Source organism: Microplitis mediator, chromosome 11, assembly GCF_029852145.1.
Source record: "Microplitis mediator isolate UGA2020A chromosome 11, iyMicMedi2.1, whole genome shotgun sequence".
Taxonomy (NCBI): domain Eukaryota; kingdom Metazoa; phylum Arthropoda; class Insecta; order Hymenoptera; family Braconidae; genus Microplitis; species Microplitis mediator.
In genome coordinates, this window is record NC_079979.1 from 20,439,455 (window position 1) to 20,467,116 (window position 27,662).

The following is a 27,662-nucleotide window of genomic DNA, read 5'->3' on the forward strand; positions in this document are numbered from 1 at the left end:
TAATAAAGACGCCGAAAAGAATCCCAACGGGATTTTCCGGGTTTTTTTAAAAAAATCAACAGGACACCGAGTAAGCATTTGAAATGATTCCTTGGAAAAGCCCTCAAAGTGCTTGGTCAGTTATTGGGTAGATTTATTCAGCCAGTCACATGACCCAACTAATTTTATGGTTAAATAATTAAAATGTTTATTTTATAATTAAAATTTTTCGGGTTGACTTGAGCTGAAAGATCTAGTATCCGATGAGGAAACTAGTACTCGATCACTCTAAGTATTTGTATATCTATACTTAGTCAAATTTAGTACATATAGATAAACAAATACTTGAGTGATTGAAAAATTTATTTGAAAAAAAAAAAAAAAAAAATATGTCGCAGCCTGGATTCGAACCAGGGATCTTCGAGTTATCCATTTCCATCATTATTTCTCACTTTCCAACGTCGGAAATTGCAAATTGTAAATTTCAAATTCGACTCCGCCGTCCATCTTACGGCATTAAATAAATTAATATTTCGAAACAATGAATAAGAAATTTACTACTTCTAAGTACGAAGATAGGTGGAGATGGGTGAAGATGGGTGGAGATGGGGGTGGAAATGGGTGAACATTGGTGAAGATAATCATAGATTTTCATTAGGTCTCGACGCTTTACCAACTTAGCCACTGCGACCCTTCGAGAATCGTAATTTCTTATTGTCTATATTAATTAAATCGACCTTATATTCGTCGATATCCACAAAAAGATATATCTACAAGTAAAATTCGCATAAATAAATAACATCAAATAAATAAATAAATTGTTAATTAAAAATAAAAAAAAAAAAATGTCACTTGTCGGAACCGAACCCGGAACTTTTTCTATACGACACTCAAAATTTTATTATATCACATGTGTATATAGTAGTAGTGGTAGTAATAGTAGTAGTATAGTAGAAGTGGTGGCCCCTTAACACACACTTGATATAATCCTCGTTCATAGCAGCCCCTCTTCGTCTGGTCTGGTGGGAACTCTGGGTCGCCGTAGTAGGGATGAAGCGGCTGGTCGCTGGTCGGCACCCAGCGTACAGCAACACAGCATTAAACCCATCACGTGGCACTGGGCTGGCGCCGAGTTGGTGGGAGATTCAAAAATGTTAGCTGGCAAACTTATGCGAGCTGTTCTTACACGCAGCAACGCACCGACTTACGGCATTCTGACCTGGTAAGCCGCCAGTGTCTGATCGTTCTTAAATAATTAATTTACGGAGAGCACGAAGCCTCTGCCGCGAGTTATCAACATTCATTATTGTTACTATTATTTATCTCATTCAACAATCGACACTTTATTATTTATATTTAATATATATATATATATATAAGTAACAATAAAAAAGACAATCACCAATTACCTTCCAAAGGATTTAAATTACGCTTATTTATTTTTCTGTAGTGATTTAAAATAAATATTATTGTTTAAAAAAGACAACGTCCTGTGCACAATTGAATAGCTTTATTTTAAAAATATATATTTATATAATATAATAATAATAATAATAATAACTACTGATAAAAGTCTGCAGGTGCAGGTGTAAATTGTCAAAATATAAAATTAAAAATATTTAGTTTGTGTCGATAAAGTGTGTGTGTGTTAATGTGTAGGAAAGACTGTAGTAAGCCCAAGTTTAAAAGTTAAATCATCAACAAAACTGTCAGAGTATAGTGTTTAGTTGGATTTGTATGTAACTTGGGCTGGTAAAACCGTTAAAGTCTATAGTCTATAGTCTGTAGCTAGTAGTAGTTGTGGTTGTAGTAACAGTGAGTGTTATTCTATTCCAAGAATTAAACTGACGACTAAAATTATAGCCGGGGAATAAAAACTGCCGACAGAGACTGGATCTCTGGGAAGGTTTAGTTTAAAAAATAGAGTAAAAATAAAAGGAAAAAACTGATTGAAGGATAATTCGATCGAGTTTAACATGGATCTATTGTGCTGTGAGACCACTGAGGAAACAGAATGTCATGCTTATCCGGACCCAGCTCTTCTTGGAGACGACAGAGTTCTACAGAATTTACTTAAAACTGAGGAACGTTACGCACCCAGCAGTTCTTACTTTGAATGCGTGCAGAGAGACATCACGCCGCTCATGCGCAAGATTGTCGCCGAGTGGATGTTGGAGGTGAGTCTCGTTCATTTCCGGTACACGTGTCGATTAAATACAATCGACGTACTGTATTAGTTAATACTAGATAGACTACTTATTATTATTTATTTCATCTATTATTTTATTTGTATGCCACCGGTAAATGACCGGTGAGGATTCTGGACCGCACGTGCGCAAACTATTCGCTCGAGGTCGCCGGCCCTCGAACCCAATTTCGCTCGGCATCCGGCTTACCATTATTTTTTACTTGACAATTTAAACCACAGCCCGTATATTAAAATTTCATGATAATCAATGATTTAAATTGGAGAAGGAGCCACAACTAAATTAAAATATAAATGGTCATTTTTTTGGCTGACCTTGGGCGGATATTTATTTTGTTGGCCTTTAAAAATTCCTCGTATCGTACGCGGCACAGGTATCAAAATCAAGCACCGAGTCACCCAACTTTTAAATTCCATCAGAGTATACTCCAACTAAATATTTATAATATTTAGTTCATACACAAAAAAAAAAGATTTTTTGGAGCAAGAAAAATTTTTCATTACGAAAAGAAAACTAAAATTTTATGATACTGAAGTTAGCAGACGTCTAATAATTTTTTGATTTTTTTTAAGACGATAAACCAGAAGAAAAAAAATATTTGAAAAAATTGCACCTGTAGTATTTTAAATTTTCTACATGTGCATATTTTTAGTTTTTTTTTTCTTCAAATTTAATTGTTTAAAATAAAATCCAAAAATTTTTAACTGTCTGCTAACTTCAGGTTCATAAAATTTTTCGGAGTAGAAAAAATTTATTTGTCGTAACAAATCAAAAAAAAAAAAATACATATGTAGAAAATTTAAAAAACTACAGGTGCAATTTTTCCAAATTTTTTTTTTTTACAATTGTTTAAAAAAAAATCAAATGATTGGACGTCGGCTGACTTCAGTATCATAAATATTTTGTTTTCTGTGTATGGGTAATTTTTAAAAATTAGCCAAGTAGTTTTGCCGTTGTCTTAAACTATTTCTAGTCTTCGCACTTTCGTAGCTGCAGCTCACAATATCAACTAGTAACAGACTTCCTCTTCGTCTGGTTCGGCTATGGTAATGAGTTCTGTCGTTTCCGGACGGACGGACGAACGGATGGATGGATTGTGCCGGCAAATAAAAAAAAAATCTTAAACTTGTCTCGTTGGGAAACTCGGCATTCAGCATTTCGGGTTTTAAACTTGATTAATTGATTTCTTAAAGTCTTAGAAAGAATTAGTATTAGTCTTACTATTATCATTATAAATAATGTATATAAAGGACACTGAAATTGAATGAAATTGTGAATTAACTTGCCAAACAAGTATTTAACTTGCGTACTATAGAAAAAAAAATAAAAAGTAAAAAGAAGATAAATAATAGTGGGTACCGGTCTTTTGTGAAAGTCGCCGTAGAATAGAACAAGTTGTTTTTGGCCCTGGCTCGGTTCTTTAATCGACGAATCGTTTTATCATAAAAGTATACCGACTAGATAGATATATCTATATATATATGTAAGTTTAAATAGTAACGTGGCGTAATTGTATGACTCTTTTCGGTTAGAAACGATTGTAAAAATGACCTTGAATACTTGTTATATATATGTATATATGTATAGTAAAGATGAGAGTTTAAAGTTACATGTAGAGATTGCGAAAGAAAGAGAGAAAGAAAAAAAAACGTGACAAGACTTTGGGAACGCAATCAACAGGTTTGCCATAAATTCCTTAGGTACTTAGTAAAGTAATAATTTTATTATTTCAAGTGTTAGTCGTTATTAAATATTAACAAAGTATAAATTTAAAAGTTCAGAGCAACGTTAAATTACTTTGTTGAACAGGAATAATAAATGCGATACAAATCCGATCTAAAAATAGTTGTATAGCTGCTCGAGTTAATTGGCAAGATATTTTTGTCTTGTATAATTACAGCTGAATATATGAAAGGGCGCGAGCTAAGACTGGTCACGGTCATTACCCACCCTTGTATTAATTTAAACATCCTCGGACATTTCACCCTCTTTATTAAACTCAAAACTTGTAATAACATTTTAAGTTTATTCTTACCCGGGAACACAAGAGTTTTTTAAATTCATCGGCACTAGATAAAATAAATAAATTATTTTATTGTTTATCTTACGGATTGATGGTAAAAATTTATATATAATATCATTTGAATCAATAGCGCCACCGAGACGAGAGATTTAATGATAAAGATAACATACATCATTCGTTGTTGCATTCCATCAACTATCGTATCGGGTTAGTTTGTAAAATAAATATTTATCGTTATCCGGAAAGAAATATTTGCCCGGAAATACGTCGAAAGGGGTAACTTTGGCCGAAATTACTCCGAAACCGTAGAATTTTATTCAGAAAGGCCTAAATTTGGACAAAATCACACTGAAACCGTAGAATTTTATTGAAAAAGCCCGAAAACACGACGAAATTTTGTTATTCTTCGTAATTAGGTCAACAAAAAAATTTGTCTGTAATCTGAGTCAGCCTTAGTATTTTTTTGAAAATAAAGTGACGGAAAAATTTCAAGTTTTCGTGAATTTTCAGGCCTTGAGTCGGCCCCTTTTCGCTCGAAAAAAAAACTATTATTATTTTGGCTTTGAATTTTTTAACCCTGGTAAAATAATTAATCGTGTTCACGGTGTGTGAAGTTAACACGGGATACTTATAATAATATAACAAGTACATATTTAATTTTTCTATACTCGTAAATTTATCCAAGTTGATTCGTCAAAGATTTATTACTTCTCTGACTTCCTTTACATTCTGCGTATCGCAGGCTTTAATTAAAAAAAATAATAATAATATAAACAATGATTGTTTTAGGTTTGCGAAGAGAGAAAGTGCCAAGAAGAAGTGTTCCCATTGTCAATGAATTACCTCGACAGATTTTTGTCTATTTGTCCAATAAGAAAAACGCAACTACAATTATTGGGAACGGCGTGTCTTTTATTGTCATCGAAACTCCGTGAGACTAGGCCACTCACAGCCGATCTTCTCGTGTATTACACCGACAACTCAATCACACTCGATGACCTCTGGGTATGTTGAAAGCTGTTGACCACAAATATAAATAATGATTAAACCAATTCATTGAACCATGAGTTGTGAATTTATATTACACTTTGTACACGTTATGTATTTCGCAATTGTTTTTATAGTACTACTACACGCTGTTATTCTACGAATATACATACGTGAGTTTTATTATTTAGGATAGAGCATACATACATAATAATGGACAACGTGATGAATATAATTGTATTAGTTCAGGTACCGCTAGTTTTTTAACATTTCCAAGGTTAAAGACTCACAAATATATATTTGCACGTGCGGCGATACTATCTAGTAGTAAAAGAGTAAAGGAAGGGGTAGAGGCAAAACGGAGTACTGCTATTATTAATATTTATTTTTTTTTTTTGTATTATCAAATTTACTTCCCTTTTATTTCAATAAATATTTTATTTTGAACTTGACCTTATAGATTATTTATTGGTGATAAAAAATATTTTTTTCTTCATAAATTTTATCATTGATAATTTTTTTTTCTTATATATATATATATAGTTTTATTTTATGTTTATGACAAAAAAAATCCATGTTTATTTAACACAACGTAACGTTATATTTATCAGTTAAAAGTTGATTATAATCTCGGCGATGAAGAAAGTGCACGTGGCTTAAATTTTAATATAAAAATAATTGTTCAAATAATTTAAGAATAAAAAATAATAATAATGATGAATTGAATAAAATATAAATAAAAGTTTAGACAGAGCAAAATTAGTATTGTAATACCAACGCAGTTTAATCACTAGATTTATTGTTTTGTAATCAGAATCGTGCTCTCAGCCGCCCCTCGGGTGACCTCATCTATCGTTTTTAGTGCGTGCGAACTCACACGCTCATTTAAAGAACAAACTTTATCAACATTACTTTTCATTGACAACCTTTTTTTTAAATTAAAAAATAAACCCAAGTGCAATGAGACATTTAATTACCAGACATTGTCTAGTTTAAGTTCCTAACTTATTTCTAAGAAGTTTAAAGTACAAGTTTGAAGTTGGGTAAACAGCCGATAGCCTGAGCCTCAATAGATAACAGCTCGTGATATCAACATTAGAGAGATCCTCGAGGTTTACTCGTTAGTTAATTAACAAATCCATTAAATTTTGTTGTGATAAACGCTTTTGTCAACGAAAAGTTACAGCCCAATAAATAGCACAGTTGCCATCTTATAAATATATATGTATAAAGCAATACCAGGTCAAAAAATTATGTACCTGAAGATCGGAGCGTTTTTTACGCATCAAAAATGAAAATAATTAAAGTAATTTGAGTCCAAAGGTGACTTAAAGGAAATTTGGGGGAGGCCTGCATTTTTCGGGAGACGTGCGAAACATTTCCGAAATATAGATCCAGTAGATTTTTTACTTTTCATTTTGTTTTTACTTTTGTTCCGCGAAAAACGTTTCGATCTGCAGGTACATAAGAAATTTCAAGTCGACAAAAGAATTAAATTTTTTCTTGGTCCAAAATTATCTGGGTCAAAATTTGACCGATTACTAGGCCTGAAAATGGCCGCAAGCTTGAAAATTTTCTATAATTTTATTTAAAAAAAAAAAAATACTACGGCAGAAAAAATGCCGACTCAATTTATCTGCCAATTTTCGGCCTTTTCGAATAAAATTGTATGGTTTGGACGTGATTTCGGTCAGATTTATCCTTCTCGGGTCTTATTCAGCGTATATCCGATAAAATATTTTTACCCGGGATGTTAAATAATAAGAAAACTGATGAAATTCCGGCCGGGTGGGTCTACTGCTGTACTGCTGGTCCCTGCAGGAGCCACAAAAGAAACGCAAGAGCAGGTGAGAGCCAGGTGGTGTCTTCGGAAGGGTGCACCGGGCCCGTGCTCAGCCAGCAGCTGCTCCTGCTGCTACTCAGATGGATGCATAAAATGCATATGCACCCCTTCTCTTCCTCTTTTCTTATTCTCTTCTCTTCTCAACATAATACTCACTCTTAAACTTGCTCTTATTCATTTCTTCTTTACACTTATGTACATATATATCGTATAATATATAATACCGACTTACGAAACAGATGAAGGATTCATAAAGGAGTTCAACTCTGCGACAAGTCGAAGCGTGCCCACAGCTATTACTTTTTCCAGCTGCTGCTCTCAGTGTTATCGTTTCATTACATTGTACTATTCCTATTTATTTATTTATTATTAACATCCCAAGCTCTGCTCGTGAGAATCACAATAAGTTCGATAACAATCTGGGTAAGCCGAGTCAAGCGATCTAGTAATTGCGGACTCTACTGACAGATGCAGCCAACGAAATCGAGTGTTTTATTTAATGCAAGAGCATGGGACTGATGATTGGAGTTAAAAGTTAACTCTAGCCTAAAGCTGACGGATATTATCGAGCACCTGCCCACGCAATTAAAGAGCACGTGACTTAAACATATTCGCTACACTCCGTCTAATTTATAAACGAGTGTTTTTTGCACCTGCTTTGAGCTTCGCGCAACTTCCCCCTCTCAATCCACACTAATTCCCCCCATATATATAATTTTTTTCTTTCTTTTTTTTTTCACTACGAGCCACAACACATTCGTAAATTACAAGGCACATGTGTCGACCTGTTGGTAATTTATAAATTTTGTGGGTGGATACCGATCGGTATTTAAATTCTTCAGCTCTACGATATTTTTTAATGAAAATAATTTATTATTTATATTATTGGAAGATACAAAGGGTTGAAGAAAAGACTCAAGACAAAGTCAAGACCACCTGTCGACGTCAATGTATATATTTATTTATATATATATAAATTTCCAAGGTGCAACAGGTGCATTCACCTTGTGGCTCGATTACTATGCTCGTAAGTTGTAAGCAAGAACACATGGTGGCCGGAACTGGATATTTTTTAAGACTAAAACCAGCGGAAGAAGAGTAAAAAAGGTTTTCGCATGAGATATTTTTATTAAACTTTCTATTCGATATTTACTTTGAAGCGCCAGTTATTAAAAAAAAATTTTTTTCTCCAACACGCACTACATGTATAAATTTTTAAAGACCGTTTGCCGATGAAACTCGTCATCAATCCTCTTAGTCGTTTTCTCAGGGTCTTCATTGTGTCAGAGATTTAGACACAGCCGTAAAACCGGATGGAATTTCGCAGTTAAAAAATGCCCGCAAGGCTTTCTCATACAATTTAAACCATTAGAAAAAGAAACAACAAGAAGAAGCAGAAGAATAAAAATAAAAAGAACAAGATGATGATGACGATAAATATATGTATCCACTAATACAAATATTTCGCAAAATATTTATTGTGAAATATAACCATGGGAATTATAAAATTCCTCAAGACTCAGTAATTTAATGAAAGATAAAAAAATTAATAATGATATTCATCAATCAATTAGCTTGATTATCTTACACCAGAGCCCAATAGAGGGGAATATTATTCTCAGCATATATATTATAATGCTATTAGAAATACATACATAGTTTGGCTATGATGGCATCCTCTAGTCAAAGTGGCCGTGACTATGGCCCACTGGTGGGAGTTATTGACCGGCCATGAGGCCTTAACTTAACTTGTAAAGATGTATTTGTGTGGTCTAAACTTTTTCACACACACACACGCACACTCACATGACAAATTCAATGTGAGTTTTCTAACATTAGCTTTGCGGATGTGACGTTTCAAGAGAAACGTTCGGCCTTATACGATTCAAACGACATGTCCTAAAACTACTGGCAATATTTTAGCCTTATTATCATTATCATTATCATTATCACTATTAGTTAAGTTCATTTAAAATTTAAACAATTATTTAATCAATCAATGAATTAATTTATTTAAAATAAATTAAACCTGAGAATTAAGAAAAAAACTTTCTAATCTAGCAATCGGTGCGGGTCTCGGGCAATTAATATTTAATCAATGACTGCTGATCAAACACAGAGATCTTTGGAGCCGTAATAGATTTAAGTGTCGTAACGTGCCGGTGTGCTATGAATTTTTCGGCTGAATTTTTTTCGAAGCATTAAAAATATAAATTAACAACGGAGGCTAGGATGCTGGTAACAAGAGAAAGAATAGCAGATGTGAGGCTCTTCTAGGAAGAAAGGACACTTCAGAGCCTGCCAGGAAAGCAGCGGTCGGATCTGAAAGTTGAAGCGGGATATTGAAGCGGAAAAAAAGAAGAAAAAATAAGATTTACAAGGATGAGAATTTTCAAAAGCTGTAGTATGCGAATGTAATCTGGCTCTTTGTACTTTATTTTGGCTAAAATGTTAAACACCTTCGGCTCCGCTCAGACATTTTTATTTTAAAATTCCTTTTTTTATTTATTACAATCCTTACAATACTCTTTATCTTATTTCGGAGCAGCGTATATGTATCCAAAGGATCCCAATATCCTATCGATTGCTGGTTGAACCCAGATAATACGTACCCCAGTTCGGGGAATTTGTCGGGCAGGTATAAGCGTCTCGTCTTTCAGCGAATATGTACCCGATCTAAAAAGATTCCGTTAAGATTTATATTAGTGAGCTTTTATTTCATATATTAATTCTTTTCTTCATTTTTTTTATAATTAAATTAGTTTTCTAAAAGTAGAATGCTGATGATTCACTAGTCAGTTTTATACATAAAAACGTTTTGGTGTCAGAGGTACCGCGATTTTGTCGCCCACGTGTCTGCTTCTATTCGCTCATGTCCCAAATCTCACCATCAAAATTAATAACTTACATAATATAACACCATCTAATAAATTTATATCTCCAACGCCTTTTATTATTTATAATCCATTGATTCACCAGAAATATGGATTTAAAAATGGCCGAGCCATTACGTAAAAGACAATAAAGTAAAGATAAAGTAATTTAGGAATTTTTTTAAAAATTAACTGCTGGTTTTAACGCCCAATCGTTGAATTATTTTTAATCGACAGTCTAATTAAAAACAATTCATTAATAGCCAGTAATTAATTGACAGCTGATAAGTCGATTTAAAAAAAAACGTCACAAGGATGTGTGGCAACAAAATATAAATGAATAAAAATATCGTGCGTGCGAACCGATATACTTACACGTTACCACGCATGCCCTTTTACCTGCTCACCTTATAGCAGTACAATAAAAATAAACAATTATTGTATGTATGTCGACGATCGTCAACAATAAGACTCCACTCGGTTTACTTTATCTCTCCCTTGGTACGATAGCATACCGATACCGAATACCACGGATAGAAATTAAATAACAAATAGTTATCAGAAAGTTAATCGGGCAATTAAAAGGCCCCTTTACACTAGTAAGTACTTGTTGATACAATAATAATAATAATGATAATGATAATGATAATGATAGGAGTACTACTAGTAGTATTACGTGTGTGACAATTGTTTCATTGTTTTAAACATAATTTATTTATCGTAATTGCAAGATCTTCATAGTACTACGTAGCGTACTATATAATACTACAGGCGAGAAAGTTTGTTAAAAATTACTGTGTAGTGTGTGGTTGTGTGCTGGGGTGATGGCAAGTATCGTGTGTCCAGGTGAATGAAACAAAGCCATCACCAGCAACACAGACAAAGACATATGTATATAAAGAAAGAGAGAGAAAGAGAGGATACGGGATCGTCACGCTCGACACAACGGTGCCTACGCGTTTATTTCTTTCCATACTTCCTTTTTACTCTTTAACTTGAGCCACGGTACGCTGCGTACGCTCGTACTTGATACCAATTTAATTCTATACTCGATCTTAACTCGAGGATCTAGCTCGAGGGTACTAGAGTTGCGGTTTTAATCCAGTCCTTGATAATATAATTTTTTTTATTTTTTTTTTGCACACCTCCAGCGCGACGCGCTCTGTGCCTTACGATCGACATTATTTTTTCGAACAATCCACTGACGTTCAATCATCTTGATTACACTGAAGTGGGTTAAATTGTACACTACTACAAAGACAATTTATTAAGAAATAATTTTGACCTGGTATTGACTTGATTCATTATTCCATTGATTTAAAATGCAGCAAATTGTAATTTAAAAATTTATAAAGAAAAATAAATGTTACAGAGGTGGGAGCAGCTGGTGGTTTCAAAGTTAAAATGGGAATTGTCAGCGGTAACGCCTGGTGACTTTCTCCTGCACATCCTCAGCCGTCTCCCGGTTGATTCACGGGCATGGGACTTTTTGATGATAAAAAGACATGCGCAGACCTTCATTGCACTCAGCGCGAGAGGTGAGAATAAATTTTCAGTTGTTGGTGTATAGTAACTGTTGCATGCTACCGCTGGTTACCCTCAAAACACCATATAGAGAACCATGTGTGAATATTATTACATCCTCTTAAAGTACAGCTTAAAATAACCGCAGCGTAATATAATTATACTTTCTTTTTTCGAAACCACCCTGTAGTAGCTCTCCGCTGTAGCTGGGTCGCTCTGCGGTAGCAGTCTGCAGTAGCAGACACAAAATAATAAAAAAAAAAAAAAAAAAAACCCATATCATTCTTTCCTGTGTTTTATGCGCACTAAATTATAAAATACTCCCGAAGATTTTTTTATTCTCACGGCGGGAAAATTTAAAAGTTTTGCGGGTCGAATAAAATTTAGCGCGTTTACGGACTAGTGTAAGTAGATAATTGCAATTTTAAACGGTGTATCGGTTATTCCAAGGCCAGACTGATGGCAAATAATGGAGACCGTCTGGTATATTTAGTCCCCGAGTCGTCGTCTTGGAGCTGATGATGTTTAACCGGTTAAAGAAAATCCACCAAAGCCTTTTTATTTTTCACGCTTATCGCATTCCTGCGTTATCTTTGATAGCTAGATTTCATTACGGCATTAACACTCTTATAATAATAATAATAATTATTATTATTATTATTATTACAGTTGAGCTCTTTAAATGTATATTGTTATAGTTATAGTTATAGTTATTGGTTTAGTTAGTACAGACTTTTGAGTCTTACACGAGGCTCTAAAATATATTGAGTTATAATTATCCAAGCAGACGTCGCTAATTGTCTGTCTATTTATTTTGTTACAGAGTACAAATTTTCAATGTACACGCCGAGTATGATTGCAGCTGCTAGCATCGCAGCGGCACTTCACGGACTCGATTGGACTGGAAAAAGTGGTTATGGACTTGCCGGACTGCTCGATGAACTCACCCGTATCACAGCCATTGAACAGGTTTGTTCAATAATTATTCAAATATATATATCTATACACATATAGATTTTTTTTTCGGCAAATAATTATCTATTTAAAATCATAAAAGTACCACATGTTATAACTAATAATAACAATATGTAAATTTTATCCGGAGTTTAAGAAATAAAAAAAAAATGTCATGATATTAAAGAGCAGGTGCCGGGCATATGTTTTAGCACAAGAAACTTTTCAATTCTTCGCTTTATATATTCGATAGAGTTCTCGGCATGGGTCTATATCACGAAATAAATTATCACTTGACAATTTATTAATTATTTATCATTATTTTTTAGGATTACTTGCAAGGATGTCTCGAACAAGTTGAGGAAATGGTGTCGCAGGCGCGAATCGCCGGAACCAGTGATCAGTACCAGTCCTCGAATCAAACCGGGGGGATAAGCCCACCTCTGAGACCGTTGGGGGATCAGAACACGAGCCAGGACAAGATAATGGAGCATGAAAAAGCGGGCACACCTACTGACGTCAGGGATGTCCACTTTTGATCCTGGCTCGTTAAAAAAAATAATTATTTGGTGATGTTAATTAACAAATTGATGGCTGATTGACATTCTTCCATCGATTTATATTTTTTAAATCGAGCAAATCAAAGTCATCAAGACAAAGACAATCCCAGTTGTTGCTCGTACGTCGATTGTGTCTCAAGTCTGATAATCACTTTGACGTAATGTTTTATCGTCAGACGTTTATTATTTGAGACATAAACGTATTGGGGGAAGGCAATGCAATACGCTTTACGCATTTAGATTTTTTAAGTACACTTAATTAATTGCAAGGCGGTACTACTATTATTATTATTATTATTATTATTCAATTATTGAGTAAGAAAAAAAATAATAAAAATAACAAAAAAAAAAAAACATCTACTGATGTAAAACACAAAAAAATAATAATTATAATAGTTTATTACAGACAGTAATAGTATCAATAATTATAATTAATAAATAATAGTCATATCAAGTCATCGAGGATTTTGTAAATAGCGTATGATGAAAATAATTTAACGGATTATTATATTTTTATTATTTTATATTACGTATAACTGATTATGTGTTATTATTATTATTATTATGATTTTTTTTATTTCATATCGAGAATGGCATGACGATGTGTGACGTATGAGTGTTTAAATTGTAAGAGTGAATTTATCGAGTGATTTAAATTAAAAGTATGAAATGAAATGAACGTAATTGTGGTATTAGACGAGGATTTAAAAAAATAATAATTCAAATTTAGCGGTTATAAATTTTTGTTTTTCCGCAGTTTATGTTTTATGTTTATAATTATTATTATTATTATTAATATTATATATTATATATATATTTAAAAAAATAAATAATGAAAATTTGATAAATGTTGTGTTGAATCCGTTTGTAAATATTATAGTATATATAGCTTGTTCTAATTGATAATAATTATCATTTAAGGTGTTTGAGGATGTTAAAAAAACAGTTATTTAAATAATAATAATGATAATGTTGCCACATTTGAGATGTTTGAGTTTTTAAAAACGGACGCAGGGTCCAGAGTTTAGTTGTGGCAGGATCTGAAAGTTGTAATTCTAGTAGATATGATTATTTATATCAATGAGAATTAGTTGGTACTTAAGTTTTAAATATAAAAGCGTAATAACATAACTAATTTTTTATTGAACGAAATAATTAATGCTAATTAATGGTATAATTTATTTTTCAGTCCTTGTGAAAAATATTTAGTCGGGAGGTTTTAATTATTTCGTTCAGTAAATAAATAAAAATAAACAATAAAAAAGTTGAATCATACTTTTTATAACCAAATTGTAGTACAATTTAAAATGTGAATAATATAAATAATTTTTGTTTCTGGAACAAATAGATATACAAATGTACCATATAGTAATGTTATAGTTTAGCTGTTAATGATAATAATGATAATGAAGAAAAAAATATTGAACTGAAAATCGTACTCCGAGTTTTTGAAAATTCTGAATATTATTGTTATATTGTAATAACGTAAATATTACGTTAAAAAATAAAAATATTCCGTGTACCTGTTAACAAGGTGTTTAGAAATTCTTGTGAATTAAATCAGGTACGATTAATTCGATATAATCGAATATAGTCGAAAAATAAAGTATTCGTATTTTATACAGAAAAATAAGATTTATTTATTTTTTATTTTATTAAACCTTTGATCCTTGTAGATAATTAATAACCACGAGCAACCTGCAGTCACTACGTGACTGTCCAAATATCACTACTAAATTTAGGAAATACGGACAATTATTCCCATGTCTTTCAATATTTATCAGCGACTATAATTTAATATCACGTAATGATCCTGAAGTTAGCAGACAATTAAAAATTTTCTGAATTTTTTTTTCATCAGATCAATTACAAAAAAAAAAATCGGTCTGTCAGTTGACCCTGCGGGCCAGCCCCAAAACTTCCCGCTGTTTTCGAGCTCAACGAGCTTGAAAACATTATTGTGAATACATTTTCGAGCTCTTCGAGCTCGCAAATACTTTTGTATGCCATTGTTTTGTAAAAAACCATTTTTTAGCATTTCCTTCTCCCACGATATCTCGCGAACGAATTAACCGATTTTGATGGTTGAGGCGGCAATCGACGCGTTTTATCAAGTTCTGAAGCTGATCAAATTTTGAAATTGATTTATTTAGCCGTTTTTGAGAAATTTCAAAAAAACCAAGGAAAAAATTTTTTTTTAATTCTTTCGTCAACGGTTTCTCTTGAACGAATGAACCGATTTTGATGGTTGAGGTGGCATTCGACGCGGCTTATAGAGTTTTAGAGCTGATTAGATTTTGGAATCAATCCATCGAGCAAATTAAAAGTTATCCAAATAAAACATTTTCGAAAAAATTTTATTTTTGAAATATCTCTGAACACACCCTACCGATTAAGTTCAAATTTTTACGGCCTCAAGACATTAACAAGCCGCGTCGAATGACACCTCAACGATCAAAATCGGTTCACCCGTTCAAGAGTTATGAATATTTACATACATACATACGTACGTACGTACACACATACATACACTCGGACATCATCGTGAAATTAGTCAGGATAGCTTCCTAGGACCTCGAAACGTCGACATCTGATGGAAATTCGATTTTCGTAAATCGGACCGAAACCAATAACTTCCCGAATTTTTGAAAATTTACAATTTTCTTAGCGGGAAGTTAAAAATCTTCAAATATGCACATGTAGAAAATTTAAAAAATTTCAAGTGCAATTTTGTAAAATATTTTTTTTTATAATTCATAATTTTGAATCAATTCCAAAAATTATTAGACGTCGGTTGACTTCAGTATCATTATTACGTATTAATTTTTTTTTTGTTATTAATTATCAGATGATGCTGGAAGTAGCAGACATTAAAATTTTTTTTCTTTCAAACGAACAACTAAAATATTTGAAGGAAAATTTTTAAAAACCCGTCAATAAACGCAGTTAATTAAAATTATCTATTGATTGGTCTGTTCTGGAGGTGATGGGGCATAAGTTTCAAAATTATGACATAAAACAATTTAAAACTATAAATAAATAGAGTAAATAATTAATAAAATAAAATTAAAAAAAATATGCATTCAAAAAGTTTTGAAATTAAATAAGTGCTTATTTTATAAATATTATTTTTTCCATTATTTACCTTATTTATGTATAATTTTGAATTTGTACGATGTCTGCTACATTCGCACTCGTTTTACATTAATATTATTTAATAATTGTTAATATTTTCACTATGAGTAGATCCAAAAAATAACTCATTTTATTTACTGTTCCAGTATTAGGACAACGGAATTCTGTTATCAGGACAGTTATTTCAGCGTTCCGGTATTGGGTTTTTTGGGTGTCATAGAAAATAATTTTTTTTTACATTAAATTTTAGAAAAATAAACTAATTTTATTATTTTTGAATAGGTAAATGTCTATTATATTTAATTAATCTTACAAAAAAAAATAATGATAAATAAATGATAACTGTAGACATGAAAACAATAAGTTATGGAGTTGGCCTACAATCAACCGTTTTCCAGACAAAATTATAAACTAAATAACAACAATTTGTCTATAAAAAATGACAAGTATTTCTAATTAAAAATTTCCTATCATTGATTAGAGCTCTGCCATGTCTAGTAGGGCGTTGAGATGAGTTGGAACCCAATTAGACGCTTTGTGGTTGACGAAAAGAACGCTGCCATCGATGTAGGCCTGTACGTTGCCAACTTTGTAGACTTGTTTAGCTTCGCGATATCGGTTCGCCATCGGCATGAACAGAATCCCGCGTTCTTCGCACTTCTTCTGCACAAGATCTTTGAAGCCATGAGGTATCTGCGAAGCGGTACGTACAGCTTCGGCGAGTCTCTGTAATAAAAACGTAATTAATAAAAATCTGTCAGTAAACAATAAAAAAATAAACAAATGAAATAATATTTACCTCAATACGTGGTTGGGCCGAAGCAGGGATCTGAGGAACTGGCTGCGTTCTTTCAAGACTCGTTAAATAAGAAACTTGCTCAACGGCACCAGGTTGAAGGCCTTGAGGAGTTGATACAGCTCGATTCATCATATCCAGCGCCTTCTTGAAATGGTCTTGGATGACTGGTTCAGCCAAGAGTCTGTCGTTCAGCATTTTCTTCCATCCCATGTACCAGTGCGTTATCTGGTCATAATTTGGAGAATGATTGAGCCACAGCGCCAATACTTGCAGCCATTTAGGGAAGAAAAACTTGTCTAGCAGCCCGACCATCGTGTGAACCGGTAGCATGGCTACCCAATCATAAACCCAATTCCAATTATCCAAATGCTGCGAGTGAGGATTGATGATAAACTCAGACAATGCAATCTGTAGCTTTGGCAGGATGTTTTTGACTAGAAAAGCTTCCATTTCGCCTTTAGTGAATACTTGAGACCAGGGTTCTAACATAAGTCTTGCTGATCTATCAGAAGGATGCCAACCTCCTAGCGCTGATCCAAGTTTACGTCTAATTATTGGATATATTAAAGTATCCATACGATTACCCATCAGTGGTAGCCAGGGATGGATCCAGGTATGAATGGGCACAGTGTCGGTCAAGGGATTCCACTCTTCAACTTCTAGTGTAAGTTTATTAAGCACCAGTATCTCCAGTATATTGTCCATAATCCAGCTGGGTATCAAATGCATCCAATTTTCGATCAATTCAATAAGCGGGTCGGGTTGTCGACATGTCCACTGTTGAACTGCTCCGCGAACAGACGGCATCCATGCATTCCAAATCAGCTGATCATATGGACTCATTGAAGTCCTGGCTTGTATAACATTATTGCCAATGCTCAGGATGTCTTTCCACTCTTTCATTTCCTTTAAATATCGTATTGGCTCCAGCAGCGGGTTCCAACTAGCTAAACAACTCTTGAATTTCGGCGCAACCAGACTGCTAGCGAGTTCTCCAAGCTCATATGTCTTATAAACATCGTAGTAGTCGTCCTGTAATTTTTTAAAACCTTCCGCCGTTTCTTCCAAACTCATATCTTTATCATTAATCACCAAGTTCTCAACTATTGCTGTGGCTCTATTCAAGGTATTGATCGACTGGTCATCCTGATCAATTATTTTCGCCATGGTCTTCAGCTCAGCTTCAAGATCAACCAGTTTATCTCTCAAATGTCTAGTTTTTCTGTCATTCTGTATGATATCTTGCTCGCACATGTCAACAATCAAATTCAAATTGTGCAGCAGCTCTGGTAGTGCAAAGTTTGTAAGAGGTTTTTTGTCAGTTCCCAGAATGAGGTCATCAGGTCGATGTTGACCAGCGATAGCATGATAACCGCTCAGTACTCTCTGCTCTGGACCCGTCATGTCAATAACTTTAACACGACTCATGTCACTACTTGAAGTGTTTATTTTTGGCCTCAACTTTCCATCCTCTAGAACTTGATCGACACTTTTGTACGAGTACTTGGTCTTCTTCTTACTTGGTACCCCATCAGTCTTTCGCCACTGTGACAACTTGGCCTTAAACTCCTTCGTCTTCTCCGCATCCTCGTCCTTCTTCTCTTGCGGGACTTTTGCCAACTTTTCGGGGCCATAAGCACCAATGGCACCACGTCCACGTCGTACTTGTGCTTCCACTGGAGCACTGATACCTTGTAAAGATTTACCCAACCCTTTACCAGGCTCGAAACCCATTTGGAGCAGCAGTTTGGCTCCAATACCTTTGGTGTGCACTTCCCAGTTGCCTACTCCAGTTCTCATTAAAGACGGATTTACTGGTGCGCGTTTTTTTCTCAACCCGGCGATTCCACCCACTGCATCAGCGTTAATCGAGAAAGACGGCCGTAAAGGTGCTTCTTCCTCTGAGTCACTTGAAGTATTCGATACGTCTTGATCATCGTCATCTTCTTCGTTATTTTTATCTTTGTCCTTCTTTTTATCTTCACTTGTTTTGCCAGCTTGCTGAATACCACCCGCTACAAAATTAACTGGCGCCGTGTAATTTTTAGGTCCCTTACTGAATCCTCTCGTCGGAAGTTTTGATAATTGCTCTTCCTCGTCACTGTCATCAGCCCACATACCTGTAAATATATAATAAATTTATTGTAAATGAAAATATCAATTACTCTACAATAAATTAAGTCCAGTTTTTCGTACCGAGTTTATTTTAATCCCAAGCAATAATTTAAGCCCGAAATAAAAATAAACCTTGATAGAAAAACTGACCCTTCATTTTACTAAAAATGTCATTTTTTTTTTTTTGGTAAAATAAAATATCTAATGAGTGTGAATGTAACATGATCCTGAAGTTAGCAGACAATTAGTAATTTTCGGATTTTTTTTTTCAACAAATTAATTACAAAAAAACAAAAACTAAAAATATGCACATGTGGAAAATTTAAAAAACTACAGGTGAAATTTTTTTAAAGATTTTTTTTTTATGGCTTATCGTCTAAAAAAATCCAAAAATTATCAGACGTCAGCTAACTTTAGTATCATATCATAATGTAACAGACATCAGACAAAATAAAAATTATAGATAAATAGAATAAATAATTATTAAATTAAAATTTTTAAAAAATTCACATTTGTAAAATTTAAAAATTAATAAGTGCATTTTTTATAGATATAACTTTTTAAATTATTTATAATTTCAAATTTGTGTGGTGTCTGCAACATTCACACTCGTCGTATTTAAATAAGTAAACAATAAACATACCTAGCATTTGCTGTTCTTTTGTAAATTTTCGTCTAGGACGAATGGGATGAAACATCTCGTTAGCTTCTTCTTCTGACATATTTATTTTTTTAAAAATAATACGTTACTTATACGTTTTATTTTAACACAGAGCGTCTTGATCCGTCGTTAACAAACGTAATAATGACGATCTCAGCATGCTCCGTTTCGGATTCCATACCCCTTCTCTATCTATGAGTGATTTCCGCATTCGGTGCGCGCGCGTGCTGCACAGAGCCAGCGCCAACGTGGCGCGAAATTTAAAAAATTTGAATTTCAAAATTTATTTTCAACTCATTAAAGTCTCGGCAATTATAAATATTAATTAAAAAACACAAGCCGACTCTTATTTTCAGATATAAAAATTACATTACTTTATTATAACAGTCAATTGACAGAAAATATTTATAATTACTTTTAATTTTAATTGCTATGATATCGTATTTAAAAAATATTCTCTTTACCATCAGTCGTAACAGTCGGTCGTAACTTTTTAAAAATGATTACGCGGTTTTGAAAAATAAAATTTATATTTAAAAATTTTAAAAAAAATTACAATCTATACTACTACTACTACTACTACTACTACTTCTAATAATAATAATAGTTATAGTGAATGAAGCCGCGCCGCGATAAAAATAAATTTTTGAATTTAATGTATAAAATTTTGTAATTAAATTATTACCGTGGAAAAAAAAAATTGCAGTAATTAAATAATTTTAATTACAATAACGATAACTTAAAAAATATATATTTATATAGATACGTTTTATAATATTAATAATAATAAAGTCAAGGTTGAAGAAATTCGATGAGATTCACACTTGAAATAAAAAAGTAAGAGGTTTTGATAATCATAAAAAAAATAAAAATTGCGTGATCGACCTTGAATATTAGAGATTCTAATGGTTCTAACCTATTATTAAAAAAAACGAGATACTATTGAATTATTGTTCTGTTGTTATACTTAAGTGCAATCACTTTTTCCTCGGCGCGTAAACTTAAGAGCAGATATTTTTTAAATTTCTCCTTCCCGATTCAATACAATAGCTTCACTCCCACTTGAGTGTATTTTATAACTTTTCTTGGTGGACTTCTTCTGAAGACCTGGAAAGAAACTCAATAGTATTAAATTTGTCGTTAAACAATAAAGTCTAACAATTTTACATTATCGGTAAATATTAAATAATAAATTTATTTAATATTTAAATGAACGCGCCCCAATTTATTTAATTGAGTGAAAAAACAAATTTGTGAATTTCTGTACTGTGATAATTGCATTAAAAATGTTTAAAATAAATATAAATATGTTTAAAAACTATTTGAATGCCAGTCAAACAATAAAAATAAATTTAAATAAATATTCAAGTGCAGTAATTGATAATTTGACAACCGAAGAATTAAATTTAGTACGACCGTACGGGGAAATTCCTGGCCCTAAACCAATTCCACTTCTGGGTAACACATGGCGATTTATTCCTTACATAGGTAATAAAAATATTTATTTACCTCAACTAAGTATTACTCCGAGTATCTATTCACCCGGGAAAAATATAAAATTAATAATAAGTGTAAGCTGATGTATTTATGACAGTTGTTTTTTTTGTAAAAGGCGATTTCAAAATAAAGGAGATCGACAAAGTATCCAAACGTCTTTTCAAAGAGTATGGGGATATTGTTAAAATAGAAGGTCTTATGGGCAGGCCGGACATGGTCTTCCTTTACGATGCTGATGAAATACACAAAATATTCCGTCAAGAAGAAATAATGCCCCATCGTCCCTCAATGCCTTCGCTCAATTATTACAAACATGTGTTACGCAAAAATTTTTTCAAAAATAATCCCGGCGTTATTGCTGTGTAAATCTACTTAACTTTATATTATCATTGTTATTGTTAAAGAAAAATGTAAGAAGTAATTTAACGTTTTTTTATTTTTTTTTTGTAGCCACGGTGAAAGTTGGTATAAATTTCGCAGTAAAGTGCAGCAAGTAATGCTACAGCCACGAATTGTCAATTTGTATGTCGGAGCAATTGAAGAATCGAGTCTCGATTTTATCAAGAGGTTGTCAAAATAATTGTATGATAATGACCTATTTAATATTTGAAAATATATTTTATAAATAAATTTTATTCACAGAATTGATAGAATTAAAAATAATTATGACGAAGTACCGGATGATTTTTTGAATGAAATAAATAAATGGTCACTTGAATGTGAGTTTGATTAACTAAATTATTAATAGACTAGCTTATAAAATTATTTAATTGGTAATTGTATTAATAGCAATAGCTAAAGTCGCATTGGATTTGCGTCTCGGTTGTATGGACGAAGACGCTAATTTCGAAACCCAACAACTCATCGACGCTGTCCATACATTTTTTACAAATGTTGGTATTTTGGAATTAAAAATACCATTTTGGAAATTATTTAACACGCCTAGATACCGTGATTACGTTCGTGCGTTAGATACTTTACTAAAGTAATTTTTCAATAATTAAATTTATTATGTTCACACAAAATTTTTTTTTATTAAATACTTTACAATTTCAGTTTTACGATCAAGTACACGCAGATAGCGATGGAAAAATCAAAGTACAAAGACAAAAATCGTGATTTATCGTTACTGGAACGTGTACTCGAGATTGATGACAATAAAAATGGTAATTTAGCTTCCGTACTCGCGCTTGATTTATTTCTCGTCGGAATTGATACTGTGAGTTTAATAAATAATATAAGTATCATATTTTTACGTGCTAATTATTTATACATTTTTTTTCTTGTCATTCACAGACAGCAAATGCAGTCGGCTCAATTTTATATCAATTGGCATCACACCCAGACAAACAATCTTTATTATTTGATGAAATAAATCGTGAACTTCCTCATGAAGATATGAAAATTAAACGTAAACATCTTGATAATTTGAAATACTTAAAAGCATGTATCAAAGAAACTTTGAGGTAAATATATATGTGGTTTATAAAATTAACCGAGTATAGTTGTACTGTAAAAAATCGGGAGTGAATAGGGAGTTTTTTTTCCAGCGGAGTGATTTCCGAGTACTGTGGATTTTATTTAAATTCGCAGCCACTCCAAGTTAACTCCGGATTCTATCCGCGTTCATTACAAAAATTTTTAACTGCGATAAAATTAATTAAGCATTTTTTTTTATGTCTAAGAATGTATCCAGTAGTAATTGGTAATGGAAGATGTATGACTAACGATACTGTAATAAAAGGTTACCACATTCCAAAAGGGGTAAGCGTAAAAAAAAAATTGTATATCAATTTTGTAAAGAAATAGATAAAAAGTTTTTTTTATCAATATTTAGGTTCAAGTAGTATTTCAACACTACGTAATAAGTAATGAAGAAAAATATTTCAAGCAAAGTGATAAATATTTCCCAGAAAGATGGATAAATGACGACAATAATGAATCACGACAGTGTCATCATTCATTTGCATCGTTACCGTTCGGATTTGGAAGGCGCATGTGTCTAGGCCGTCGTTTCGCTGATCTCGAAATGATAATCGTAATTAGTAAGGTACTTAACGTTATCTTGTGTTGACGATTACTCTAAATTAAAGTATTTGTAGCTATTTAAATTCATATTAGAAAAAGATAATGATTTTACAATGGACTTGGCGCGCCGAAGATAAATATTATTTAAACTAAATTTTAAAATCCGAGCCTCTGGCGTCAGATTATACAATAAAATTTACAAAATACCTAGTAAACACGGGGATTAGAAAATGTCGAGACTAGGACATCTAGAAATTTTTATTTAGCTGGCGACAGAATGGAAATATGACAATAAACTTGACGCGACACTCGGACAATGCTTCTGACACGACAGAATAATTTAAGAGCTTCTTAAAATCTTTTACCGTGAAATTTTCGAGTCAAAATATAAAAACCTCGAGCTATTGTATTTATTTTTAAACACTTCAGATGACACTATCTATAGTTTTGTGACAACTGCAAACTACATGACTGTACAATTTATTATTTATTATTATTTTTTTTCTTATATAAATAATAATTTTGTTGCTCCTACAATGCAAAGAGAAAATAAAAAATAAATACACAAGCATTATTTCGTCAGTTATGCTTGATGACTCTGTTCTACACGCAATTTTCGGTCTACTAACTTTTATTTTAATAGAAAGTGTGAGCTAGACCTTAATAACCGATTATTATTTTACAGATTATTCAGAAATATCGTTTGGAATATAATTATGAAAAAATGGACTATCATATCAATCCACTCTACACACCAAAGGGGCCGTTGAAATTAAAATTTATCAAACGAGAATTAAAATAAAACATTTTATTAAAAATATTATTTTATAAAATTTATAAAAAAAACTGTAAATGAAATACAATTCAACAAAAGTTATCTCTTGACCACTCTAAACTTCAGGTCTCCGTGAGGAGCGTACATGAACGTGACCTTGTAGTTAAGCGGCTCGTAATTATACTCAAGTTTGTAATTACGTATGAGCTGAAAAATTATTTAACAAAAACAAATATTTATTTAATGTAAGTATTCAAAGTTCATCAAGGAATCCAATAGCTAAACTTACTTTTGCAAGAAGTACCTGGATCTCAAGGTCGGCAAATCTGCGACCCAAACACATGCGCGCGCCATGCCCATAAGGCAATGAAGCGAAAGGGTGAAGTTTTTTGTTTTCGTTTTCTTTGAGCCAACGCTCGGGTTTGAATTCATGAGCGTTTTCAACCCACTTTTCCATTTTTCCTGTAACTATTGTCGGAAATACTACCTGGACCTAGTATACAAATATTTATTATCATACTTGAAAAATAAATTATATTTACACTGAGAAAAAATTTCTCTTTGGACAATTAAATTGGTTTTGTTGAATTCTATTAAGCTAAAAATTATTTGGGACAACTAAATTTTATTACGTCAATATAATCTATTTTATCATTTTTAACAAATAATTTAATAGACTCTATTTGGTTGACATTAATATTTCTCTCTATATCCGCTGAAATTTTTCGACAGTAATATGTGGGTACACTGTATTACACTATGACATTAATGTTGAAGATTAATATTTTTTCTGAACAATTTTTGTCAGTACGAAAAGAAGTACTTGTGACGGAAATAAATTATTTTTGAAATAAATATTCTGTCATTTCAAAATAATATTTAATTATTATCAATAACTCATTCTCTAGAATGATCACTCATACATTTCATTATGACTACTTTATAAACACTACAGGTAATCAATTTGATTTTATTCTTGCTACTAAATGCGTAATTATCTTTACTAAATATTTCATAGTTTCTAATCACTCGTTTTATTGGTGGATTAAAACATATTTAGTTAAAACAACCAAATATATGATTGGCAATGGGCAATCAAATCATTTTTTTGTCATAACTAAAATTTAGTTGTCAGCCCTGATTAAAAACTCCGATTGAAACCGCTGATTTCCGATTGAATCCGATTGACTCCGATTGAATCCGATTGGTTCCGATTGAAATCCGATAGACTTTCAATCGGAATTAATTGGTTTCAATCGGAGTTTTTAATCAAGGAGTAGAAAATTTTTTTCTCAGTGTATTTTTAAATAATTATATAAACTACGGACTTACTCCTTTAGGTATATGATACCCACAAATAACCGTATCATTTTGTAATGTACGTCCGTTTCCTATTACAGTTGAATAAACTCTACAAGTAATCATTTATCATAATATTTAAAATATCAAAATTTAATTTTATTTAATTACCTAAATACTTCTCTGACAAATGCTTTGGTGTAAACGGCCTGGTCTAGATGTTTCATAGTCAGCGAAACTGTAGGATCTGGTAAAATATTTACCAATTCTCTGTAAATTTTTTCTTGTTCTTCTGGTCTCGTTGCTATTTGGTAAAGTATCGAGCATACTGCCATTGAAATCTAAATAAAATAAATTAATAAATATCCAAAACTATGTAAGAAATTTTATTAACTTACAGTATCAATTCCAACTAAAATAAGATCAAGAGCCAGTACATAAGCTATTTTAGGATCTTTTTCATTGGCTAATATTCTTTCGATGACTGATAAGTCTGCATCGCTAACAGACTTTTTATTTTTCAATCTTTCGACAGCAGCATCGATATATTTCATACAAACTCTTAAATAGTTATAATTTCAATGAATAAGATATCTATATTACCTTTTTAATAAATAAAATAAATGTCTTACTCTATAAAAAAATCCATATTTTTAACGTAACGCGACCACAGACGCGTTGGAATATATCTCCAGTACGGCGCTTTCAATTCTAACTCAGCGACATTTCTCAACGCAAATTTCGCGGCGTTTATTATTTTCTGTGGCTCCGAATCATCAGTCAAATTGTCTTCTAAGCAACCGAGTCTTACATCAAGTGCAACTCTTCCTATACCTTTTAAAAAATATTATTTATAAAAAATAAATCGTCATAAATAAATAAAACTTACACTCCAATGCCCATTTGTGAATTTCGTTATCAAAATCCGCGGGTACTTCATCATTTGAATTTTTTATTTTATCAATTCTACAGATAAGAAAATATTTACGTAAATAAAATAAATAATTTCATTTATAAAAAAAAATAATTACCGATTTATAAAATCGTTCGTAACAACTTCTATAGGCGATATATATTTTCTAACAGTCTGCGGTTGCAAAATAGGTTTTTGAACTCTGGTACGAAATTCTTTCCATGGTTCTCCATGTCTACAAAAAAAATATTTATTATTAAGTCCTGATAATTAAATAATTATGAGTTATGTAGTAATAAAAAGCTTACACTCCAACAACACCAGCAAGTTCACCAAAAAAATCCTTCCTGACTTCGCTTTTATATTTTACAAGACAAGGCATAGAAGGTCTGAAAGGTGTTGGTCCTTCTTGTCGATACAATCTTTCAATCTCGTTGACATCGTAAACAAAAAGCAAATCCGGCCTGCCAATGAGACCAGTTAGTCGTGTAATTTCACCGTATTTATCATAAAATATCTGTGAAATAGCCGCAACGTCCCCGATTTCATACTGTCCAATTATAGGAAACATGCGCCATGTGTTTCCTAATATCGGCAGTGGTTTCGGACCTGGAACTTCTTCATAAGGTTTTACATTCGTGTGCACATCATCTGCCAATGAATAGTCTTTCGACGTGTTTACTGCCTGATTACTTATAAATCTTATTTTTTCAAGCCTACGTACTAAATATGATCGTACTAATGCCATTTTTTATGCCTGAAAAATTTTATACAAAAAAATAAATTTCTTTCTATAAAATTTTTTTTTTTAAATCATTTTAAAAAAAATATCAAAAGTGTTACACATGAAATAACGATCACGTTCTTGGCCGTCTTTAAAAAAAGTAACTATTCATAAAAAACTTTCACCTGTCTATCTCTCTCCATCTTGAGCTAATAAAACATATCATTGATTTGCAACACAACACATGTTTGTTCTTAAAGGAAAGTCACTTGAATTATTTAAATAAATAAATATAATAAACAATAATTCAAACAAAGACATTTTATTTTCCGGTAATGCGGGTATCAGTAAAACGATTCTTATCAGTGATGACCGAGAAATTAACAAAAATTCAAGCAGAAACACGTATTTCGTTATTAAGATTTAAATACACAATTGATTTAAATAATACTTAGCATTGTTCGATATAAATCTGAAGAAATTAGTAGATATACATTCAACAAGTATTTAAAAATATTTATAACTTACTGTCGATTTAAATTTCCTGGTCATAATATTTTTAAATAAACTTTTAGTTTTAAACCATACGAGTGTTTGCTACTCATATGAGTACTTGATGTATACTAGACATATGAGTTGAAGTATTAAAAAACTGTCAAGGAGATCCCACCTTTCACATTCTCTTTCCACTTCTCCCATATGTAACGTTTTATTTAAACGTCAGCGAATTATAATTTATATGCTGCTCCAAAATATTTATAAAGAT

The 27,662-nt window shown here is 32.2% G+C and overlaps 4 protein-coding genes across 6 annotated transcripts; 2 read left to right on the plus strand and 2 right to left on the minus strand.

The window, feature by feature from the left end:
* The first annotated feature begins 965 nt into the window (after nucleotides 1–965).
* Nucleotides 966–13,304, plus strand: LOC130677897 (G1/S-specific cyclin-D2). Its single transcript, XM_057484804.1, has 5 exons — nucleotides 966–2,156; nucleotides 4,999–5,214; nucleotides 11,285–11,450; nucleotides 12,260–12,405; nucleotides 12,720–13,304. Exons 1-5 carry the CDS (start codon nucleotides 1,956–1,958, stop codon nucleotides 12,927–12,929), a joined length of 939 nt encoding a protein of 312 aa, XP_057340787.1. The 5' UTR covers nucleotides 966–1,955; the 3' UTR covers nucleotides 12,930–13,304.
* Nucleotides 13,305–16,348: 3,044 nt separating this feature from the next.
* Nucleotides 16,349–19,830, minus strand: LOC130677892 (tuftelin-interacting protein 11-like). Its single transcript, XM_057484797.1, has 3 exons — nucleotides 19,643–19,830; nucleotides 16,885–19,004; nucleotides 16,349–16,811 (listed from the first exon to the last, which is right to left on the minus strand). The coding sequence occupies exons 1-3, from the start codon at nucleotides 19,719–19,721 to the stop codon at nucleotides 16,563–16,565; spliced, it is 2,448 nt and encodes an 815-aa protein (XP_057340780.1). The 5' UTR covers nucleotides 19,722–19,830; the 3' UTR covers nucleotides 16,349–16,562.
* Nucleotides 19,831–20,516: 686 nt separating this feature from the next.
* On the plus strand, nucleotides 20,517–24,256 carry LOC130677895 (probable cytochrome P450 49a1). Its single transcript, XM_057484800.1, has 10 exons — nucleotides 20,517–21,148; nucleotides 21,273–21,519; nucleotides 21,608–21,724; nucleotides 21,800–21,876; nucleotides 21,947–22,142; nucleotides 22,214–22,376; nucleotides 22,454–22,623; nucleotides 22,843–22,921; nucleotides 22,995–23,207; nucleotides 23,871–24,256. Exons 1-10 carry the CDS (start codon nucleotides 20,947–20,949, stop codon nucleotides 23,985–23,987), a joined length of 1,581 nt encoding a protein of 526 aa, XP_057340783.1. The 5' UTR covers nucleotides 20,517–20,946; the 3' UTR covers nucleotides 23,988–24,256.
* LOC130677896 (probable cytochrome P450 301a1, mitochondrial) lies at nucleotides 24,013–27,561 on the minus strand. Of its 3 annotated transcripts, none has more exons than XM_057484802.1 (10): nucleotides 27,425–27,561; nucleotides 26,481–26,929; nucleotides 26,291–26,407; nucleotides 26,149–26,225; nucleotides 25,892–26,093; nucleotides 25,658–25,820; nucleotides 25,431–25,600; nucleotides 25,293–25,371; nucleotides 24,250–24,453; nucleotides 24,013–24,167 (listed from the first exon to the last, which is right to left on the minus strand). In XM_057484802.1, exons 2-10 carry the CDS (start codon nucleotides 26,918–26,920, stop codon nucleotides 24,060–24,062), a joined length of 1,560 nt encoding a protein of 519 aa, XP_057340785.1. In that variant the 5' UTR covers nucleotides 26,921–26,929; nucleotides 27,425–27,561; the 3' UTR covers nucleotides 24,013–24,059. The 3 variants fall into 3 exon arrangements, with proteins under 3 accessions (XP_057340785.1, XP_057340786.1, XP_057340784.1); XM_057484803.1 differs by lacking the exon at nucleotides 27,425–27,561 and adding an exon at nucleotides 27,082–27,367; XM_057484801.1 differs by lacking the exon at nucleotides 27,425–27,561 and adding an exon at nucleotides 27,016–27,367.
* Between the last annotated feature and the right edge of the window lie 101 nt (nucleotides 27,562–27,662).

Coding starts and splice junctions, on each gene's coding strand:
- LOC130677897 (XM_057484804.1), top strand. CDS start 1,956: ATGGATCTATTGTGCTGTGAGACCACTGAGGAAACAGAATGTCATGCT. Junction 2,157..4,998: donor TCGCCGAGTGGATGTTGGAG/GTGAGTCTCGTT, acceptor TGATTGTTTTAG/GTTTGCGAAGAGAGAAAGTG. Junction 5,215..11,284: donor TCACACTCGATGACCTCTGG/GTATGTTGAAAG, acceptor TAAATGTTACAG/AGGTGGGAGCAGCTGGTGGT.
- LOC130677892 (XM_057484797.1), bottom strand. CDS start 19,721: ATGTCAGAAGAAGAAGCTAACGAGATGTTTCATCCCATTCGTCCTAGA. Junction 19,005..19,642: donor AAAAGAACAGCAAATGCTAG/GTATGTTTATTG, acceptor ATATATTTACAG/GTATGTGGGCTGATGACAGT. Junction 16,812..16,884: donor CGGCCCAACCACGTATTGAG/GTAAATATTATT, acceptor TTTTTATTACAG/AGACTCGCCGAAGCTGTACG.
- LOC130677895 (XM_057484800.1), top strand. CDS start 20,947: ATGTTTAAAATAAATATAAATATGTTTAAAAACTATTTGAATGCCAGT. Junction 21,877..21,946: donor AAATAAATGGTCACTTGAAT/GTGAGTTTGATT, acceptor TTGTATTAATAG/CAATAGCTAAAGTCGCATTG. Junction 22,922..22,994: donor GTTACCACATTCCAAAAGGG/GTAAGCGTAAAA, acceptor ATCAATATTTAG/GTTCAAGTAGTATTTCAACA.
- LOC130677896 (XM_057484802.1), bottom strand. CDS start 26,920: ATGGCATTAGTACGATCATATTTAGTACGTAGGCTTGAAAAAATAAGA. Junction 25,601..25,657: donor TTTTAGTTGGAATTGATACT/GTAAGTTAATAA, acceptor TATTTTATTTAG/ATTTCAATGGCAGTATGCTC. Junction 25,372..25,430: donor TTTGTCAGAGAAGTATTTAG/GTAATTAAATAA, acceptor GATTACTTGTAG/AGTTTATTCAACTGTAATAG.